We start from the raw sequence: 22,513 nt of genomic DNA on the forward strand, positions 1-22,513 counted from the left end.
TAGGGAGGCTTTTCTCAAAGAAAATGTTTAAGCTGGGTCTTGAAGGTCCAGAAAATTAGGATTGGGGGAGTATGGAGACAGCCCCTGAAACAACTTGCAGCCATCACCTGGGGTGGGATGTGGAGACAAAGCAGGGAGGTTGGCAGGAGATAAACCACTAGAGGCCTGGAAGCCAAGTTAAAGGATCCAAGGGATTAGAGAGGAGGTGATGGATTTGTCCAATTAAGAAGCTAGAACCCACAGGAGTTAAGAGTGTATCTGGGGATGAGGGAAAGGAGATGGGGCTGACTTCACTGCTGAGCTTGGGTAATTGCAGGACTGTATGACTGAGATAGGAGCACAGGAGGAGGGGCAGGACTGGAGCTGAAGCGTGGGCAATTGTTAGACCCCTGTCTGAACATGCTGGGTGTGAGACGAATGGGCCAAGGAAGTGACTGGAAATAACAGCTTGGACATAATCAGGTCTGCAGTGCATGACCTGTGAAGAACAGCCAGAGGTAGGAAATGTAGAGTGGAAAGTGTCTCACATGAGCGGTCATCTTGGTCAAATGCTGCTTTGGTGTCCCTGCATTTGTCATGTGTACAGGGAAAGTGATGGCAATAGTTTCAATGGAGGGATGTGGCTGAAAGCCAGCCTGGAGTAGGTTAGGGCATAAATGGGGATATGAGGAAGCAGTGTGAGTGTAGACAAGCCTTTCATGAAGTAGGGCTGTGAAAACCACAGAGAGCATTTGTTGGTCTTGTTGGTAGAGAAGAAACTTCGAACATGCTTTATGTGCTGGTGAGAATGCCTAAATGGAAAGGGAAAGAAGGTGATTAAGGCATAGGGAATGAAATCAGACATCAGCAGGAACAGGCTTCTCTTATCACAAGAGGAAGAGGAAATGTAGGTTTGGGGACACAAAGTTGAAACACTTCCGATCTGATGGATTCTGTTGTACCTGGGAAGGAAGAACAGAGGTCATTGGTTAAGAGAGGTAAGAAGAGCGAGGCTAGTAAAGGGGAAGGCCTCATTTTACTAATGTGGAAACAGACTGGCAGCAAGTCAGTGACCATGTGAGTCCTGGAAGTATTTTAGAGGCCTTTTCCCCTGCATCACCGCACCCTGTGAAGGACGCAGGCTACAGAAGTCTCAGAAAAGGAAGTGATATGCCTGAGGTCACACAGTGGGTAAACTATCACACCCAACACTATCTTTAGGCCAAGAGGAGGAATAAGAAATTGGCCTTGGCAGGGGGTCTTCACTTTTTCAAAGGGGCCCAAGGAAAGAGGAATTCCTGTTCTGTTCTACCTCAGAAACCTGGCCCCAGTTGTTGCTGGGAACCAAGGGAGAAGGGTAGAGGGATCGTACAGGACTGGGATCCTGAAGGACAAGGCTGAGGTCTGGGGGGCCAGATCTGCGTTAACTGTTGGCATTTCCCGCTCTGGGCCCCTGAAAGGTGAGTTGAAAAGGCAAACAGATGATAACAATTACTGCAAACTCACAAAGTACCTACTATACGCCAGGCATATCCTATACACTCTACATGTAGTAACTCACTTAAGCCTTACAATCCTATCATGTAGGTGTTATTTTCATTTTACAGATGAGAAAACCGAGGCACAGCAAGATGAGTGTCAAAGATGGCATTTGAACCCAAACTGCCTGGCTCCAGAATCTGGGCTCTTAACCAATACTACATACAGCCTCCATTATAGGCCCAGAACTCGGAAGGCACTAGAATTTGCTAGAAACTAGGTTTCTCTGCCCTGCAGGTAGGAGGAACAATGGAGAAACACAGGGATTGAGGGGCTAAGGCATCCCTAGTGCCCCTCTCCAGCACGTGCTGAAAACACAGCCTCCCTGGCCACCCCAGGAAGAAACCAGAGGTTGCTGGTGAAACTTTTATTGGGAGAGAAAACAGGAGGCTGTTTTCCAGAGGTCCCTGGGCCTCAGACCTCAGGAAGTGGGGCCTCCAAGCCCACGATCTGTTAGGAAAGGACCAGAAAGAAGTTCTGTGACCAGGCTACCCTCTGTTCCTCAGATTCTGTGCTGAGTTGCAGGTCCTGAGCCCTTGTCTCTAGGTGGAGGCCTGGCCCGTGGCTAGGTCTGCAGGCCCCACCACCTGGTCTTCAGAGGCAGCCCCATGGGGCAAGTCCGTATACTTGCTAGCAGAGCCACGGGACAGATGGACTGGGTAACGTCGCCGGTTTGTGTCCATCTTGGAGAGCACTGCTTGGGGCAGATCCACCCGGCAGCGGGCTGCCAATGCCACCAGATAGATGAGGACGTCACTAAGCTCCTCCTGAAGGGCTGCTCGCTCCCTGGTAGGCCAGGCTTGGGGTCCAAGCTCCTCATCAGGCTTCCACTGACTGGGGGCAGAACAGACAGACACACAAAGATGGACAATGGGTTCCTCTCTCAGGAGTACCTCAGTCCTTGCAGGGATGAACTCAGTCACCCCCCAAGAAGTTTCTCCAAGGCAATCCAACCCATCTGGGCCAAGTCAGGATGGGGAAGAGACCCCAAGAGATGATTCACCCAGACCTCTGTGTCCCTACCTGAGCCAAGAAGCAGACAAGAGATTTCACTTGTTCAGACACAGCTTTGAGACCCAATTCCACTGCTTTCCAGCCCTACCACTGTCAGCATGACCAAACTTCAGGTCTGGACTACCACAAAACTTATCTCCCTACTTCTATTCTTGCACTGTGCCATCTTTTAAAAGCACAAATTACATTTTATCCCTCTTCTGCTAAACCCCCACCCCTAAGTGTGCTTAGAATAAAATCCAAACCCCTGACCATGCCCTCCAGGCCCTGCGTGACTGACCCCCTGCCTCTTCCAATGTCATTGTCCCCCACTCTCCCTCCCCACCTAAAGCCACTCTTTTCAGTCTCACAAACATTCCAAGCTGTCGCAGGGCCTTTGCACTTACTGCTCCCTCCACTTTGAATGCCCCCCAACAAATCTTTTCCATGACTGGCTCCTTCCTGTTACTCAGGTCTCAGGTCAGATGTCACCTCCTCAGAAAAGCCTTCTTCCTCCCAGTTACCTTCTCTCATCACCTTGTATTATTTTCTTCATAGCACTTGTCATAATTCCAGATCTTTTAAAATTAGTTGAATTATTATCAGTCTCCTCCCACTAAAATGTCAGTTGTGTGAAGGTAGAACTGTGCCTCTCTAATTTAAGACCCTCTCGAGGCTAGACACCTAGCACACAGGTGATGCTCATAAATCTGTAACGAATAAATGGCTTGCTCTACCCCACCCCCCCATGTGTCCTCATTTTTCCAGTCCCAGCAACTGCCCTGGTCTAGGACTCACCATTTCTTGCTTGGTCTACACCAGCCTCCTCACTGGTATCCCCTACCCCATTCTCTTTGTGATCCAGTCTGTGCTGTGCAGACACAGTGGTCTTTCTACAACCCACATCGGGTCAGGTCCCTGCCCAACCTCCATCACTTACTAGCCAAATCCTATCTTTCTGGGTTCATCTCCTACCCCTCTCCTCCACAGCTCTATCACTCATTCAATAGATACCTGAGTGCTTATTGTATGCCGGACACTTGGGACACACCAGGGAACAAAACATACAAATCCTTGCTCTTCTTTACCCTTAAGTTGTATCAAATTCTCCCGGAATTTAACTTGCCTTGCCGTTTCCCGCCTCACTACCTTTGCAGATGTACTTCCCCCTCTCTGGAATGCCATAGGCAGGTCTTCTAGAGAGTGCCTTCCTTCCCGACCCAGAGGCAAGAGGTAAAGCTGTTGCCACCACCCCTTCTCAGACCTGGATCAGCCTTGCTGTTTTCACACTTTTCTTTCCCAGGAGACTGAACACCCCTAGAGGGCAGGGACCAAATGAGTCATCTCTGTATCCCTAGTACCAGGCACAGAGCCTGGCGGTGAGGAGGGAAAACTGAATCCATGAATGTTTGATAAATAAATGCTTCCCTCCCCTCCCCCACAGCCTCTTCCAGGAAGCCTTCCATTTACTTACAAGAGCTCTGCCAGCTCCCCTACTTCCCCCACCAAGGCCAGGAGGAGGTTCCGAGGCTGATGGAACTGGTCCCAGTCTCGTTCAGCAGCGAACTCAGCATGGAGGCGGCGGCTGGAATAGGACAAAGGGGTGGAAGCCCAGGGTCCCGGGGCTAGAGGGTGGGGAGGCGACACAGAGCCAAGGCAGGTAGCCCAGTGATATGTAATGGGGACTAGGTATCAGGGGATTCTGCAACCAATTCCCTGGATAGACTTGGGCAAGTCATTTCTTCTCTATGGGGCTTAGTTTCCTCATTTATAAAACGGTGCGTCCCTACACACACCCTAAACCCTAGCTAATCTTCACCCTCTTCCCCACTATTCCATCTCCTGCTGCTGCTTCTGTCATCTTCTCCAGCTGGAATGTCGTTCTAAATTCTACCTATCTTGCACAGCGCAGCTCCAGGACCACTTCCCCTAAGAAGCCTTCTTGATTTTCTCCAGCAGAAATAATATCTCCCACTTCGCAGCATTTCATTTGCCCCTGTCCTACCACCTACTCTCGGAGGGCAGAGGCAGTGTCCATTTCCAGTATCTCCCCAGCGCTGGGCAGAAGGGTGATCCTAGTATGACTCACGGGGGTCACTCAATATCCCCTGCCTCAGGTGTGTACTGCTGCGCTCATTTTGCAAATGAGGTTAGAAGGCTCGCCCGAGGTGAGCCAGCAGACTCGAGCGCCGCTGCTAGCCTTCTTTCTGACCACGTGGAGGGATCCTCCCCCAAAAGGAGGGAGAAAGGAGGCGCTCTCCCCAGCCCAGGATGGGCAAGGACGGCTTACATGTCCTCGAGCGTGGGCTCCGGGCTGAAGCTGAACGGGCCGGCAGAGACAGCACCCTCTCCTTCCTTTTCCCCACGCATGTCCCCACCAACACCAGACATGCCACCCACTCTGCTGCAGCTCTGAAAGCACCGAAGAACCCGGCGCCAAGGGCCAAGCCCAAAGAGCCCCTGACCAATCACGGGCGTTGTCGATTGCTTCATGGGGCGGAGCCAGAGGAAAGACCAATCACGTATGTGGTCTTTGCTACAGCACGCCCCTTACCCGGGCTGGACCAATCTGAGGGAGTTTCAAGAGAGGCTTCCCGGCTCTGCGCTCGAATCCTTCTCTGTTGGCCAAGCATCTTAAAGATACAGGTACCAAGGGACCAGACAAAAGAGAAAAGGCAGGGGGACCGGAGAGCGCAGGCGCATTACTTGCCCTGTGAGCGCCAGATGGCGCCAAAGCGAAAGGGGAGGGGGCTGTGTGGGGGGAACTCCAGAAATGCAGGACCCAGAAATGAAGGGCTCTGTGGAGAACCTGAGAAATAAAGAGCAACTCTAACCAAAGGTCAGCAGTTCAAATCCACAAGCCGCTGCTTAGAAACGCTATAGGGCAGTTCTGCTTTGCTTTATAGGGTCAATCTGAGTTGGAATCGACTTGACAGCTACGGGTGTTTTGGTTTTAGATCTCTCAGGGTTTACGGACACTGAGGACGCTCTAGACCTGCCACCACGCTATTTGGATGAGATTGAGGGGAAAGAGCGGCTCAGGGTCAGACAGGACTATGACCCAGGTCTTTAGTCCCACTTCGGCTCCCTACCCTAGCTGCTTTCTTTGTCTGGAAGGAGTTAGCGCCGTCACCGGCGTAAAGGGAGGAAATCAGTCAGTCCTCCTCCCTGCCCTCAGCGTAGATTACAGGGCCCAGGAATACATGGCCCGCTGTGGTCTGCCTTCTGTCCACCTTTCCAGCTCATGAGTCACTGTCTGACCGCCCCCCACATATTACGGCAAGCAAAGCCTTCTTCTGGTTCTCTGAAGACGCCAAGCTCATTTACATTAGAGGATTTATGAGATGGCAAATCGTGGAATTGTTATTTCAAATCTAAGAACCACTGAGTTATTGGCAATGGGAAGAACAGAGATAAAACCTAAGAACAGGTTTAGTGATGTAAATAATTGTCTACCAGGAGCCTCTATCTTGGCTCTCCAGGAGTTTAAACAGGCCTGGAGTTTGGTGGAAGCGAAAGAGTAAGAGAGTGGAGGAAAAGGTGAAAAGTCAGATTTTAGAAATCAAGATCCCCAAGGTGTGGCAGTTCCACTTCTAGGTATATACCCGAGGGAACCAAAAAAACCAAACCCATTGCCGTTGAGTCAATTTGATTGTGACTCATAGCGACCGTATAGGACAGGGTAGAACTGCCCCATAGAGTTTCCAAAGAGTGCCTAGGTAGATTCAAACTACTGACCTTTTGGTTGGTAGCTGTAGCACTTAACCACTATGCCAACAGGGTTTCCATACACAAGTTTATGCATACAAGAAGTTCATTGCAGTCTTGTTTGTAATGGTGAAAAATCGAAAATAAATGGCCATCAACAGAACAATGGGTATACTGGGGTAAATTTATACAATTCAGTTAAAATTGAATGCAAGCAACAGAAACAAGTTTGAACTGGTTTAAGCAAGCAAGGAGAATTTATTATAAGGATGAAAGAGCGTCCCCCCAGGATATAGCTGGGCCTCAGGAATGAACTGGAACTAGAGTAGCTGCTTTAAGCATTTCGCATATATTCTTACAGTCCTTTTAGAAACTCTATGAGTTAGATAATATTATCATCATTTCCATTTTATAAATAGGAAACAAGAGGTTAAGCAACTTACTCAAGATCAATATCTAGATCCAGAACTATTCCATGAAGCCATTGTTAAAGTAAACAACAGTTTAGCCCAATTAATAATGTTTGTCTCAAGCATACCAGTTGCTGTCCGGGTCGATTCCGACTCAAAGACTCAAAGCGACCGTATAGGACAGAGTAGAACTGTCCCATAGGGTTTCCAGGGAGCGGCTGATGGATTTGAACTGCCAACCTTTTGGTTAGCAGCCGTAACTCTTAACCAGTATGAGTCGGAATTGACTCGATGGCAATGGGTTTTGCCTCAAGCATAGTGCTCTGATAAAGAATACATGAGTGTGAACTGATAACAGTTAATCTAAAGCACAGATGAGAACTTTAAGGGGCAGAAAGCCTAAATTAATGGTGATGAAACAATATGGATAGAAATAGGATGATGACACAATGTGCAGTACGTAACCAATGTTATTGAACTGTTTATGTAGAAATTGTGAAAGGTTGTATGTTTGGTTGTGTATATTGCCACCAAAAATAAACATTAAACAAACAAAAAAATCAATATGTAATAAGGTGGTAGAGCCAGGTTTCAAATCTAGGCAGTTTGACTTCAGAGTTTGTGTTATTAACCACACTACACTATATTGCCTCAGATAATGATAAGTATATTTATAAAGATTTTTAAATGTTACCATATTTTAAACACTATGAAAAGTGATTGTGGGCAACTTTAGATAGCATGGTTCAGGGAAGATGTGATAGATACTGTTGGTTACCTACTTAACTGTCTTTTCCCCTTCTCCATTTTTACAGAATCATGATTTTGTTCTGCGGTCAACTTCTCCCCCATTTCATTGTTCTACCAATCATTGTGGTCTCATTGCCCTGGCCATTGGTTTATGGGTGAGCATTGAGCTAGTTCTTGACAATGATAAGTAAGAGGAAGTCTGTTGGAGATTTCTGGTAAAGATTCTTGGTGTGAGTCAGGGTGTTTCTACCTCTAGATGTTGGTATGTGAGGATAGGAATGTGAGGAGAGCTAGCCACGGGCTGAGACTGGCAGATCAGCAAGGATCCTTGATGACATTGTGAAGCCACTTACTTTACAATTCCAGAAACGTCTGAACCAGGGGTTCTGGTTATAGAACATAATAAATCCCTTAATAGGTCAAATCTACTTTTAGTTGGATTTTCTGATACCTGTCTTTGAGAAAGTGGTATTTCAGCTGAGCAAAAATCATGGTGAATAGAGTTCTAGACAGAGAAAACAACCAGTGGAAAGGCTTGGCATGTTCTAAAGACAAAAAGAATTCCAGTGTGGTAAGGGGGAGAGTGGTTGCATATGGTGTTGGAGAAGTAAACAGAGGCCAGATCAGGTAGGGCCTTGTCAACCATGGATTTTATTTTAATTTGGATTTTATTTGAAGTATTATGAAAACCCTCTGGAGGGTTTTAAGCAGGGGAGTGATGTGATCGTATTTTGTATTTATGAGCTTTCTAGCTGCTGTGTTGAGAATGAATTGGAGGAGAGTAAGAGTAAGCAGGGAGACCAGTTAAGGAAGTTATTACAGCTGTCCAGGCAAGAGATGATGGTAATGGAATACTACTCAGCCGGGAAGAGAAATGAAATCTTGATACATACTACAATGTGGATGGAGCTTGAAGGCATTATGCTAGTGAAATAAGTCAATCACAAAAGACAAACACTGCGTGACCTCACTTATACAAAAAGACAAAAACAGGCAAATGTATAGAGGCCAAAATTTTTTAGTGGTTACCAGGGGCAGTAGGGAGGGGGAGGGGGGTTATTGCTTATGAAGTACTGAGTTTCAGTTTACAGTGATGGAAAAATCAAGTTGAGTAAGAGTAGGTTTACACAGCCAATTAATGTAATTTCTGTCAATAAGTTGTACACCTGTAAAAAGTTAAACTGGAAAAAGCTGTGTGGTAGATATATTTATAACAAAACAACAATAACAACAAAAAAGAATAGCTGCTAAGGCTGCTTATGTACAACCAAACATCTCATGGGATTTGGTTCCTTGGTTTGGAGGTTTAGGATCATGATTTCATGGGACATCCCAGTTAATTGGCCTAATAATGTGTTTAATGCTTCTGTGCTATCTCCTAGTTTGTTGCATAGTACCTGGGGTTTTAAAAGCTTATAAGTGTCCACCCAAGGTACTATTGGTCTCTATTCGCCTGGAGCAACAGGGGCAGAGGAGAGTCCAAAACAGGAGGAGAAAATGGATGTATGGCTATTGCCTCCATGAACAACTGCCTCCTATGCTATGTTGTTGTTAGGTGCCATCAAGTTGGTCCCGACTCGTAGCAACTCTACATACAGCAGAATGAAATACTGCCTGGTCCTGTGCCATCCCCACAATCATTGCTGTGTTCGAGCCCATTGTTGCAGCCGCTGTGTCAGTCCATCTCTTTGAGGGTCTTCCTCTTTTTTGCTGACCCTCTACTCTACCAAGAATGGTACCCTTCTCCAGAGACTGATCCCTCCTGATAACATGTCCAAACTACGTAAGATGAAGTTTTGCCATCCTCGCTTCCAAGAAACACTCTGGCTGTATTTCTTCCAAGACAGATTTGTTTGTTCTTCTGGTAGTCCATGGTATAGTCAATATTCTTCTTCAACACCTTAATTGAAAGGTATCAATTCTTCTTTGGCTTTCCTTATTCATTGTCCAGCTTTGAGACTAGAAGAACTGGATGGTGCCCAGCTACCATTACTGAACATTTTGGTCAAAGATTCTATAGAAGAATCCTGATCAAAAGGGGAAAATGCAGAAAAGAATTTGAATTCTCATGGAATTCAGACTTCTTTTTTTTTTTTTTTAGTTGTACTTTAGATGAAGATCTACAGAGCAAACTAGCTTCTCATTAAAAAGTTAGTACACATATTATTTTGTGACTTTGGTTACCAATCCCGCGATATGTCAACACTCTCCCTTCTCGACCTTGGGTTCCCCATTACCAGCTTTCCTGTCCCCTCCTGCCTTCTCATCCTTGCCCCTGGGCTGGTGTGCCCCTTTAGTCTTGCTTTGTTTTATGGGCCTGTCTAATCTTTGGCTGAAGGGTGAACCTCAAGAGTGACTTCATTGCTGAGCTAAAAGGGTGTTCGGGAGCCATACTCTCGAGGTTTTTCAGTCTCTGTCAGGCCAGTAAGTCTGGTCTGTTTTTTGTGAGTTAGAAATTCAGACTTCTTGGAGCAATGGAGACTGAATGAACTCCTGAAACTATTGCCCTGAGATAATCTTTAAACCTTAAAGCAAAAATACCCCTAAAGCTAAACTGAACAATAGTTTAGCTTAATTACTAAAGAATGTCTGCCTTGAGTATTATGCTTTTTTAAGATTTATCTCATGAGATCAAATTGACAACAACAACTCAAAAAGATTAGATAGGAAACTTAGGGGGCAATGAGTTTATGTTAATGGAGAGGAACAATTTAGAAAAGAAGGGTGAGAATGGTTGCACAACTAGAAGAATGTAATCAATGTCAATGAATTGTACATGTAGAAACGGTTGAATTGATGTATATTCTGTTTATATTCTCAACAACAACAAAAATAAAATAAATTATACACACACACACACACACACACACACACACACACATATATATATATATATATATATAAAGAGATGATGGTGACTTGGGCCAGGGGATGATGGGTGAAGATGGAGAGAAGTGGATGTATTGGGGACATATTTTGGAAACCTTGTTGGTTTTCAAGTGGGGAATAGGAAAAAGGGTAGAATCAAGCATGGCCTATAAGCTTTGGGTGTTGAGCAACTTGGCGGATGGATGGTGACTCATACTCAGATGGGGAAAATGAGGTGCAGGGTCAAACGTATGGCATCACGAGTTTGGTTAATGTGTATGTCAAGTTGGCAGGTGGATTTATAAGCCTAAAATTTAGAGGAAAGATCAGGGCTAGAGACTCAGATTTGGGAGTCTTAGTCATTTAGACAGTATTTAAAGGCATTGAACTGGAGGAGAGTAGACCTTGATTTGGGATACTGTAACATTTAGCGGTTAAGTAAAGGATAAGCAGCAGGTGAGATAGGAGAAAAATCAGCAGTGTTATGTTACAGAGGTGAAGAGAGGAAAGTGCTCCAAAATGTGTGGACACTGCTGAGCTACTGGGTAAGATGAGAGCACAGAATTAGCCACTGCATCGGCAAAATGCAGGTTGGATATGCGGAATTGGGAGAAAAGAGGGAGTCTTGAGTAATTCCTGGATTTCTGGCCTGAATACCTGGATAGATAGTTTTGCCATTTGCTGAAATGAAGATACAGAAGACCAGAGGTGGGAGTTGGGGTAAGAGAGAAGACAATTGTTTCAGTTTGGGACATGTTAAATCCAAGATGGCACTAGGATATCCAGGTGGAGATGTCCAGCACCAGGTGGACATACAGGTCTGAAGTCCAGAGCTCTGGGCTGCCTTATGGATCTGGGAGCTGGAAATAGAAGCAGCCGAGTACCTCCCACAGCACCTTCCCTAGCATTTGCTGAGCTACAGCCAGAGCTGCTCCAGACAAAAAACCCAAACTCTTACTGAAGTACACAACATCATTTGAAGAGCACCCTTCTCAGGAGTTCTCTGCATCTCATGTTTGGAAGACTCAGGACTAGGAGTTCTAGAGGCCATAGGTCAGATGCTCCTTGAAGATTGACGGGAAGGAGAAGGTACTCTTTCTGGGGCTGCCAATGCCCTCCTCCCTGGCTGAGCTGTAAGGTTCTTGTAAAGCATCTTGCAGGGACATCCAAATTCTTTGCTCCATAGCATTGTCCTCTGAAGACCTACCAAATTCAGCTCCAGCACAGCACAGAATTAGGGTTAAGGAGTAAATGGGAAGAGGCCACCGTAGGAGTGGGGAGGGGAAACAGATCTGAACATATGGACTCCTCGCCACAGACTCTTCCCTCTCCCTCACCCTCCACACCCAGTCAGTCTTTTCCATTCTCCTCAGACACTTTTGGCAATCCGACCTCCCTGCTTTAATCAGGGCCTCAGTGTGTTTAGCCTTTTATAAGGCTATCCCCCCACCCCCAGGAGACTGGGTGCCCTCTAGGCCTGCTGTACAGCTGCTAGTCTCTGTTTCCCCAGAACAGACTTATAAATATTTAAGTTTTTAAGTCCAGAATGGACGGACTGGGACAGGCAGACATGCATATGTGCACACATGCTTTCTGCTACTCAAGAGTTCGGCCACCTTCTCCACTAGAGCCAGGCTGGTGTAACTGGTTTCTTTGGGAATTTATGGAGTGGAGGTAGCTGCAACTGGAAAACAAAGTAGAGGCCTAGAAGCCTGGGGGGTAAATAAGCCTGGCAGAGTGTGTGGGGTTGGGGGAAGCTGAACCAGTCAGGTCCCAGAGAGATCAGGGTGTGATAGGAAACAGGAAGTCAGGTGATTGAGAAACCTCCCATCAATGTGCCCTTGGGAAGGATATTTCTCTTCCCTCAGCCTCAGTTTCCCTCTCTATATAATGGGGATCTGGCATAGGTGTACTGGGAGGACAGGGACAATACATTTTTTGCTCATGGTTGTATCCCCAGCACCTACCACAGTTGCTGTTATTATTGGAGGTAAATCCATCATAAGCTTTGTTAGTTTTGAAGTGGAGGATGGGAAAAAGAGTGCTGCTATTATAAAAAATGATATTTGTTCTTATTAAATTTTTCAGGGGGGGTCATGAAGGAGGCCTTTAGGGATCTCTAGCTTAGCCCATTCAGGCCTAGAGAGTACCCAACACCTTTAGATGTCTTTCCCCAACCTACTTTTCCAACTTTATCCCCCTACACACATGCTAAAATCTAGTCACATGTCCCCCCTCCCCCCCATTTCCCCTCCCTGCCTTTGCTCACACAGTTCTCTCCATTTGGAATGCCCATCACCCTTCTCTGGACACCCAAATCCAAATTCCATGCATCCTGCAGAGCCTACAGGTGGCCAGAGGCCATGTCCTCTGGAAAGCCTTCATAAACTTCCTCAAAAAAGGAAATAATTTGGCCTTCTATAGCACTTCATCCACCCTAGTTTCCATAGCACTTACAACTTTTTCCCGGATTTGGGGGCATTCGGTGCCCCTGTCCTAGACCTCCTAGACTGGGGTCTCCTAGAGAACAGAAGCAGTGTCAGCCTTCTCTTCCCTAGGGCCTGGTACTTGAATAGATCCAATAAATGTTTATTTATAGGAGCACATCTCATGGGATCCCCCAGAACTTCCCTGTCACAGGTGGGTATGGCTGTGCCTATTTTACAGATGAGGAAACTGAGGCCAAGAGTGATCAGGAGACCACCCAAAAGGGCGAAGGCTGGAGCTCACCACACTCCCAGTGTTCCTCAGCAAATGAAAGAAGTCTCCCGGACTGCAAGGGAGTAAAGGAGAGGGCTCACATGTGCTTGGGAAGCACTGAAGTCACCTTGCCACTGCCTTCCTTCTGTCCTTCCTGTTTATCTTCCCCTTTCTTTTCCTCTAGCTGCAGCTTCCTCTTTTTCTTTTCTTCCTTTGGCTCCCTTTTCTTTTTCTTCCTCTTCCTTTCCTCCATCACCTTCCCTACTCCTGTTTGTACCTGTGGTTCTGTTCTGATTCCCACCCAAGGCCCTGTTTCCTCCACTACCTGCTACCTCCATTTTTCTGCCCAGCTTCTCCCCAGGGTTGGGTGCCTACCTTGTTCTCAACCAGTTAGTGATGTCAGAGTCTTTGCCCCAACTTTAACTCCTTCTTGGTTGACTGAGTGAACCCAGGTCAGGGAAGCATCCAATCATTCTCCTCCCTTTTTTTACTGCTAGAGAATGAACCAGTCAGAGAGCTACGTAAGTGGGCAATGAGGACCAAGGGCCAAATTTCTTCTCTGAAGCCTAGTTTTAAGAGATTGGTTGGTACCAGCTTCCACTGCTAGGAGACACAAAGAGCAAGGAAAGTATGGAGAGAGAGTGTACCAGGGTCCCCCAGTGTGTATCTCATTCATTCATTCTGTCATTCATTCACTATATTCTGAGCACTAACTACGGACCAGGCACTGTTCTAAGTGCTGGGGATACAGGATATCCCAGCCATCTTGGAGCTTACATACCAGCAGAAGGGGACAATTATAAAGTAAACTAGCAAATCCTCAGAATAATTACAGATTTGGATTAGAGCTATGAAGCTAGTAGATAGGGTGATAAATTGGAGAGTAGCTAGGTGTTGGCTTGGAGGTCAGGGAGGGCATTTATTAAGAGGTTTTATCTGAGCTGAAACAGGGCTGAGAATGAGTCAGCCAAGTAGAGAGCCTGAGGTGAGGTTCCAGGCACAAAGGATCTTGATTTGTTTAAAGCACCACGAAAAGCTATTGAACTAGAGTTTAATGAGAGGATTAGGGAGAGTGCAATGAGAGAATGTTAGAGATATGTAGCCGGAGTGGGAATATGCAGAGTCTTACAGGCCATGAGAAAGAGTAGGGATGTTATGGAAAGCCAAAACAGCTTTGAGCAGGAGAAAAACTGATTGAATTTACTTCTATTATTGTTAAATCAGTACTCTTTACAGTATTAACTGTGGCATGATTACATTTCATTCGCTATGCAAGGTTTGGTTTTGGGCTGGAATTGATAACTGCCTCATTTTATTTTCCTTTGCTAGTTTTTTGTATAGTTACCATTAATTCTTTTTACAACTTCCGTTAACCTTCCAGTGCAATTTTCCTCACAATTTAATGTATCAGTACTCTAGCAATTCCTTTTTTTTTTTTTTTTTCCTGGAAGCCTTCTAGGTTCCCGCTCCAGTATGAACTGGTTGTCCTTTAGAGCTTCTGTACAGCTGCTATCTTGAGACCTCCCTTCACCTCTCTCTTGGGCTGGGCCACCTGTTTCCTGGATCTTAGATTTTATCTTTCTTGTTTTACTTGTTTTGCTGGAGCACATCTTCCATTAGTTTCATGAGAAAGAGTGCATGGGATAAAACCATTTTGTTACCTTGCATATCTAAAAATATCTTTATTCTACTTGTTTGAAAGTTGTGGCTGATTAACGAATTCTATGAAGAAAAGAATTTCCCCTCAGAATTTTGGAGGCATTGCTTCATGGTCTTTTAGCTTCCAATTTACTGTTGAGAAGTATGTTACCATTCTTATCCACAAATCTTTACAGGGGATTTCCTCCCCTTTCTGGAAGATTTTAGGATAGTCTAATGGTTAGAAACATGGATTCTGGAGTTTGTGTGACCTTGGACGAATTTGTTAATCTCACTGTACCTCAGTTTCCTCATTTGCAAAATAGGGTAGTTAGATTAAATGGGTTGATCCATATAAAGCACTTAGAACAGTGCCTGGCAAAGAGTAAGCACTATACACACATTTGCTTTTATTATTATCTGCATCTCTTTATCCTTGGAATTTTGAAATTTCATACTAAAATTAGTGTCTTTTTTCATTCACTACACTGGGAATTCAAGAAGTACATGAGAATTACAACTTCAAGTTTTAGAAAACTTTCTTCTATTATTTTTAATAATTTTCTTTCTTCCATCTGCTTTATTCCCTCTTTCCGGAACTCCTCTTAAAGAGTTCCTGGCTCATGTCTGATTTTCACACATTGTTTTCCTTCTAGTATGTATCTCTGTTCTTTCTGATAAATTTCCTCAACTTTATCCTCTAAATCTTCTACTGAATTTAACGTTAGCTATCTCTTTATGGTTTTTAGTGTTTCGTTCTTTTATTATCTTTTTATAGCTATCTTATCTTCTTTAGGATATTTACAGATTTCTTTTTTTTAAGTTTTCTTCTGCCCCCTGTATTGTCTCTTTCCTGAGTTTCTTTTTTCTCTTTGATTTGGCTTCTTTCAAGTTGGATCCTTCACTGCTCATATGTAAGAAGGAAGCATTGAAAAGCTTAATGCTCTTTTCAATTGAGAGTCTTCACAGTAGAGGTAGTGAGCAGGCTGTTACACTGGACCCCCCTAAATGTTCATATTTATAGGTCTTTGTTTCTGGACATTTGTACTCTCCAATCCTTCTCCTGCGTGAGGAAGGGGCAGGTGTAAGCTTCAGCCAGTTTTTTTCAATAGCTAAGCTGAGGAAGGGAGCCAGGGCAGTCTCTTTTCAGTTTTTATTCTTCTGTTTTCAGTCAGGCTCCTTAGGCCTGCTGTTCCTGACTTTGAAGTCATTTTTAATTCACATTTTTTTTTTTATTGTACTTTAGATGAAGGTTTACAGAGCAAACTAGTTTCTCACTACACAATTAATACACATATTGTTTTGTGACATTAGTTGCCAACGCCACAACATGTCAACACACTCCCCTTCTCAACCTTGGGTTCCCTGTTACCAGCTTTCCTGTCCCCTCCTGCCTTCTTGTCCTTGCCCCTGGGCTGGTGTGCCCATTTAGTCTCACTTTGTTTTATGGGCTTGTCTAATCTTTGGCTGAAGGTTGACCCTCAATAGTGACTTCATTATTGAGCTGTAAGGGTGTCCAGGGGCCATACTCTCGGGGTTTCTCCAGTATCTTGTCAGACCAGTAAGTCTGTTTTTTTGTTTTGCTTTGTTTTGTTAGAATTTTGTTCTACATTTTTCTCCAGCTCTGCCTGGGACCCCCTGGTGATAATTCACATTTTCTAGATAATAAAAAACCTCCCTTTATCTGCAGCGGTGAGAGGCAGTCATCTGGCTACATGTGGTGGCAGTGGGTGGGGGGCGGGTGGGCAGGGAGGGCGGTAGCAGCGGGTGGGCAGGGAGGGCGGTAGCAGCGCGGGAAGGCTGATTTCAAAGATCTAATCACCCTGTTATGAACTCTGAACCAGTTTTTTTTTTTTTTTTTATCTCCACCCCTCACTCCCCACCTTCCTTAGTACCTTCAGAGCATAGCACCTTGCTTCTGACAATGAAGGCATTTACATTTTTGGCTTCCTCTATTCTGCTAAGTCAGTTATCATCTTCCACCCGAGAGTTGTCAACCCTCTAGTCCTTGGGTTTATACCTGTTTTGAGTACTTTGCTGTCACCTTAGGAGAAAGGTGCAAACCTAAACCTATGTTTGTTAAATTGCCCGGTCCAGGATCAGGAAAAACACTTTCACACTGCACTTTACCAGATTCTACATGTATCCATTGGTTCATTTTATAAGACTGTAAAAGAAAGATTCAGCACTCTAAGAAACCAAACATTAGCCAGAAGAATTTTGCAACAAAGTTTTATTTATTTTTGCCAGAAATTACTCTTTACTGATTAAATCACCAGGAATTAATTTTCAACACAAGATTTAACATCTCAATGACCACCAAGGCCTGGGCTCTGGGGCTTGCTCTGTCTCTCCCAGACCTCTAATGGGGTTTAGAGGGAGAAACGTCATTAACAGAGACCAAGTCAGATGGTTACAGATCCTCCTTTCTGGGCAAGCTGCTCAATTCTTGTCCAGAGCTGGAAAGAACCATTCTTCAGAGAATCTAATAAAGAATTTGACATTGCATTATGAGATCTCCTACTTAACAATTTAACTTTATCAAAAGTATTGGTCCAAACTTATTTGCTTCTAATGTAAATGTTCTTTTCACTTTGCAATTTACTTTTTTTGTGTGCATGTAATATACTTTTAATAAATCATCTTACTCCCTGTGCAGAAATCAATCAACCCAGTGCAAAGAAACGTCCCTCAAACTAAATAGCCTTATCTTGTTCTTGGAAAAGAAGGAACAGATTATTTCTGCTCCTCTTCTACCCAAGAGATGAACAAATCTCCCTCCAAAGTCCAAAATGTTACTTCTGGCCTTGGAATGTGCATAAAGGCAGCCTTTGATGAGCTGATTCAAATCACTTAGAAAGGGCAGCTGGAACTACTATGCAGGCAGCCTTCTTTGGAAATTTTTTCTTCTTAAAATCAACTCTTGAGAATCGTCCATGATTGTATATAAAGGCTCTAAGGTCCAAACAACTTCTGCTATTCCATCTCATAAAGTAGGCTCAGAGGAGGCATTGAAACTGTCAGGAACAAGAGTAGTTGCAGTGGTTCCCCGAGGTAGGACCTCAATAACTCGAGGCTTGTCAATGATCCGCGCCGTTCGGTTTCCCTTTTCTACAATGCCGACGATCCAGGCTTGATGACCCTCTCCGTACTTGGAAGATTTGATTTCGGAACAAAAGCGAGCCGCCTGTTCTCTTGGCAGACAAATCAGTAGTCCTCCGGAGGTTTCTGATGAAGTTCCTTGAAGGAGCCCAAATCTTCCGCTGGCCTTACTGATGGCAGCCATCTTGGCAATGATCGGCAGATTATGAATGACAAAAGACACCTCATTTCTTTGCTGTTTTGCAAGGTTCTGAGAGTGTCCTAGAATGCCAAAGCCTGTGATATCTGTGGCCGCATGGGCGTTAAATGTGTGCATTAATCCAGCAGCAGTTCTGTTTAGGGTAGCCATATTGAACATGGCTTCCTGATAGGCCAGCTCTACCTCTTCTCTGGAGACCACCATCTTTATCTTGTTCCATCTTTCAGGATTATCTAGCCATTGGTGGGCATTGACAGCAACTTGGGTTCCTAAGGGTTTGGTTAGCACAAGCACATCCCCAACAACTGCACTGTCAGGCATTATGAACTCATTTGGCTGACATACTACGGTGGCAACTCCACCTATGATAATCCAAGGGTTTACCACCGTTTGTCCACCGGTCACTGCAGTGCCTCCTTCCTCAGCAGTATCTCGAAAGCCTTTGATCATGAGTGGTGTTACCTTTTCTCGTTCCTCCTCAGTCATATTCTGGCTGACACTGAGTAACATCAACATGTTGTCACATTCCGTAATGCCCATGGCGTAAAGGTCACTCAGCACGTTGGCACACGCTATGCGCCCCATCATGTAAGGATCTTCCACCAGGGGGTAAAAGAAGTCCGTGGTCTGCACCAGCGACAGACCTCCGTGCCTCAGAGGTATAACACAGGAGTCCATCCCAATGCCCAGGGCTGGAAAGGTTGGGCTGGGTCCCGCGCCAGCTGGCAGGCCCCCTTCCTGGGCGGCCTCCTCATGGCCTCCGACCAGGGGCGGGCCCAGTGGGGGCCGCACGTCGGGCCGCGTCAGTCCCGCCAGGAGTTTGAGCAGCGTCTCCCGGGGGACCTTGCAGCCTCAGCCCTTCATGCCCGAGAAGCCCGTCAGCCGCCAGCTCGGATTCAGGCCCAACGCCTGCGGTTCGAAGGGCCGGTAGCCCGAGAAGCCGCGAACCAGAGACAAGCCCCCCGGGCCCGAGGAACCTTCCGCCACCGCCATAGCCTCTCCGCTGGCGCCCGTGACCGCGGCTTCTGCCATCACGCCTGTCCCACAGGGAGGAGCAGCGATAAGAGGAGAGGCCTCTTTGATTTTCTGCTCAAGTTAATATGAAGTAACAGTCAGAAATTACCCGCAGATTCTCGCCAGCACAAGCCACACCACTCTGTGCCTTCCTGAGCCAGGAGCTGCCGGCCTCCCTTAAATTTCTAGCCTGATGATTGGCAGCCAAACCATCCAATGACCACTTTGCCACCGGGAGGCGGGCTTCCTTTAGTCTAAAAGGTACCTTACAAATCAACTATCTGCTTGCAAAATTAGTGCAAGCGATACTGCGGAACGTCACGTGCTGTGGGATTCGTTTCCCCTTCTAATTTAAATGATGTTTTGGGATTGGCTGGCAGAACCCGCCTCACCTAGTCGGTTTACCAAGTCCAGCATTCTCCCAGCCCAAGGCAAAACTCATGAAGGTTATAATTGTCCAAGGGTCATTTTACAGCGCACATGATCGATCTAGGGTAGGAAAACAGCCTATGGAAAAATCGGATGGAACAATGAGAAATTAGAAATTACGTTGCTACTGTTAGGAAAGCAAACTGCCGCATCAAAATAATGAAATTCTAAAATGGACTTCAAAGAACTTTAGGACTCAAAGTCCAGACACCTGCATGGGTTCCGCTGCCGTTTCTGCCACTGTGTCACTATCTCTCTCAGGGCATCAGTTGACTCATCTGTACAACAGAGTAGCTTCCCTAGTCTCTTTTATTATAAAGTTTCTATGTCTCTCTAAATGAATATATATGAGAGTCTGTGGTGTATCAAAATTACAACCGCACGTAATATGTTTGACTCAGCAGTTCCAATTCTAGGTCTTTATGCTACAGATGTGATCACCAGTGTGGGAAATGATACATGTCAAGGTTATTTATTGCAGTGTTGTTTGTAATATCAACATCCTGGAAACAATTTAAATGTTTATCAATTATGATTAAAATTAGACTTGTGATACATCTACATAATACAGACTACCATGCAACTGTAAGAAATAATGAAAAAACATTATTATCAAAATTATATTAATGATTGTAGTTATGGTTTTAACAGGCACAGTTGTAAATACTTTATATATAGTAACTAATTTAATTCTTATAAAAACCTTGAGTTAGAGTTCTTCCCCCCATTTTACAAATAAGGAATATGAGACACAGAGAGTATAAATGACCTGTTTAAGTCACAGTCAGTTTAGAGTGGAGCTGGGATATGAACCCAAACAACCTTCTCCAGAGACCAAATTCTTACTCACTAGGTTATACTACCTATGATGTTTATCAAGTGAAACAAGCAAGCTGCAGAGCAGTATGTATAGAATGCTAACATTTGTTGTAAAAGGGAAAAATATATGCCTAGCATGTTTCTGGAAAGATAATCACCAGAAAGTGGTAATACTGGTTGCCTGTGGGGAGGGGAATGAGATAGTTGAAGGACAGGAGATTTCTCATTGTATTACCCTTTGGGAACTTTTAAAAAATATTTTTAAACATTTGAATGCATTACCTACTTAAAAAGTAATTGCTTATGGAAGTGTAAATTGGTGCAACCATTTTGGGAAAGAGTTTGGCATTAGCTAAGCAAGTTGAACAGGTACAAACCCAACGACCCAGCAACTCCACTTGTAGAAAATGCCCTAGGGAAACTCTTGCACATGCCCCAGGAAATATGTACAAGAATGACTGTAACATCAAAATACTGGAAACAAACTAGATGTCTATTAACAGAGGAATGCATAAATAACTTGTAGTATAATCACACAATGAAATATTCTTTATCTGTGAAAATGAATGAATTAAAGCTATTGGCATTATCAGTATGGATAATCTCAAAAACAAAATGTTGGGAATAAGAAGTAAATTAGAAGAATACATAAACCGAGATTCCATTTATAGAAAATTCAAAACAAGGCAAAACTTAATAGCATATTGTTAAGAGATACATAAATTATATATAAAAAAAAAGAGAGAGAATGATTAGTACAAAATTTAGCATAGTGATTACTTCTGGGGAGAGGGGGCTTTGGGGCTATGTTAAAATTTGTTCCTTGGGCTAGGTGGTGGGTACACGGTTATTGTTCTTTAAACTGTACATATATATTTTCCCCACATTCTTTTTGTTAAGTATCTGATATTTCAACATTAAGAAAAGAAAGTATGCTGTATTTCAGAATTGTTTTAAAAAAAGAAAAAATAATATAGTAAAAATATATATGGAAGCTAAGACCTAGGTTTGACCTCTGAGTCTGGTGGCAGTGATTATCTGATCTTGAGGAAGCTGTTTAACCTCTCTGCACCTTCGTTTTCACTTTTGTAAAGTGAGTGTCATAACCTCTGCTTATATCTGGTTTAAGGATCATATGGAAATCCCATGAAAAGTTCTTTGCGAAATGTTCAGCGTATTTGTACTTGTAAAGGATCCTCATATCGCTAAGGAAGAAAGCAAAAACACTGAATTATGTCAGTAATCACCTCAACTAAGAAGTGATTAGATCAGGTGCGTCTGGTTATACGCTCTCTTAGTTCTTTAGACCTTCCCTCTTAACACTTAGCACAATTTATACTTCTTTAATCATGTGATAATGTCACGGACTATCTGTCTGCCCACTAGTCCGTAAGCTCCACAGGGCAGGGGCTGCTTTGTTTTGGTCGCTTTTGTTTCCCTAGCAATTTGTGTGGTAATAACTGCTAGGCCCGTGATGAACCCACTGGGTTCAGAAGGACAAATTCATGTGCACTTGTGCTAGCGATTCGATCCACCTGGCCCACTGCTAGAGGGGCATCCTAGTGACTATGCAGCAGGAGCATACAAAGCATCCTGTTTATCTTTCCGCTTGTTTTTCACTGAGAGATCCATTGAACTATGTTTACCGTTTGGGGGTGAAGCATGTGGGCCAGAGATTACAAAGTTTAAAAACCCCGGGGTGGGGCTGGGGAAGCAGGCCAAGGAGAAGAAAGAGGAGTGAGGTTTTAAAGAATAACGTGATCCACGTACTGGCCTTTTGTTGGTTTTCCACCCACAGCAAAAGCAGTGAGGCTAGCCGTGTTTTGTTTTTCCATCATGATAATGATTTAGAGTTATAACAATACCCTTTAGGGTTCAATCTTCTGTAATTTTTTTTCTTACTACAAAAGTGGTCTGTAGTCACAGTAGGAAAATTACAAAATACAGCTTAGTAAAATGGAGGAAAGTTAAAATCACTTGAAATCCATGTCCCAAAGAGAAGTAGTACTATTGACACCTTAGCATATAGTATTTAAGACATTTTCCTTCATATGTGTGCAGGGCCACCACCTCACACTCAATTCCATGGAGCACCCCATTGCCCCCACCCCATGTGGAGCAGTGCATACGTTTGTATGTATGTATACATTTATATGGAGCCCTGGTGTCGCAGTGGTTAAGAGCTTGGCTGCTAACCAAAAGGTCGACAGTTCAAATCCACCAGCAACTCCTTGGAAACCCTATGGGGCAGTTCTACTCTGCCCTATAGGGTTGTTATGAGTTGGAATGGACTCAATGGCAATGAGTTTTGTTTTGTTTTTGTTTTTTTTGGTATATGTGTATATATATTTTTACAAAAGTGATA

General features: G+C 44.4%; 2 protein-coding genes across 2 annotated transcripts; both read right to left on the reverse strand.

Moving 5' to 3' along the window:
* Positions 1–1,876: 1,876 nt before the first annotated feature.
* DCTPP1 (dCTP pyrophosphatase 1) lies at positions 1,877–5,081 on the reverse strand. Its single transcript, XM_004386665.2, has 3 exons — positions 4,802–5,081; positions 3,986–4,096; positions 1,877–2,352 (listed from the first exon to the last, which is right to left on the reverse strand). The coding sequence occupies exons 1-3, from the start codon at positions 5,002–5,004 to the stop codon at positions 2,061–2,063; spliced, it is 606 nt and encodes a 201-aa protein (XP_004386722.2). The 5' UTR covers positions 5,005–5,081; the 3' UTR covers positions 1,877–2,060.
* Positions 5,082–17,197: 12,116 nt separating this feature from the next.
* On the reverse strand, positions 17,198–19,088 carry SEPHS2 (selenophosphate synthetase 2). The gene has a single exon (XM_004391294.2). The coding sequence runs from the start codon at positions 18,916–18,918 to the stop codon at positions 17,572–17,574; it is 1,347 nt and encodes a 448-aa protein (XP_004391351.2). The 5' UTR covers positions 18,919–19,088; the 3' UTR covers positions 17,198–17,571.
* Positions 19,089–22,513: the final 3,425 nt, after the last annotated feature.

This window comes from Trichechus manatus, unplaced genomic scaffold (genome assembly GCF_000243295.1).
Source record: "Trichechus manatus latirostris isolate Lorelei unplaced genomic scaffold, TriManLat1.0 scaffold00170, whole genome shotgun sequence".
NCBI classification, from domain to species: domain Eukaryota; kingdom Metazoa; phylum Chordata; class Mammalia; order Sirenia; family Trichechidae; genus Trichechus; species Trichechus manatus.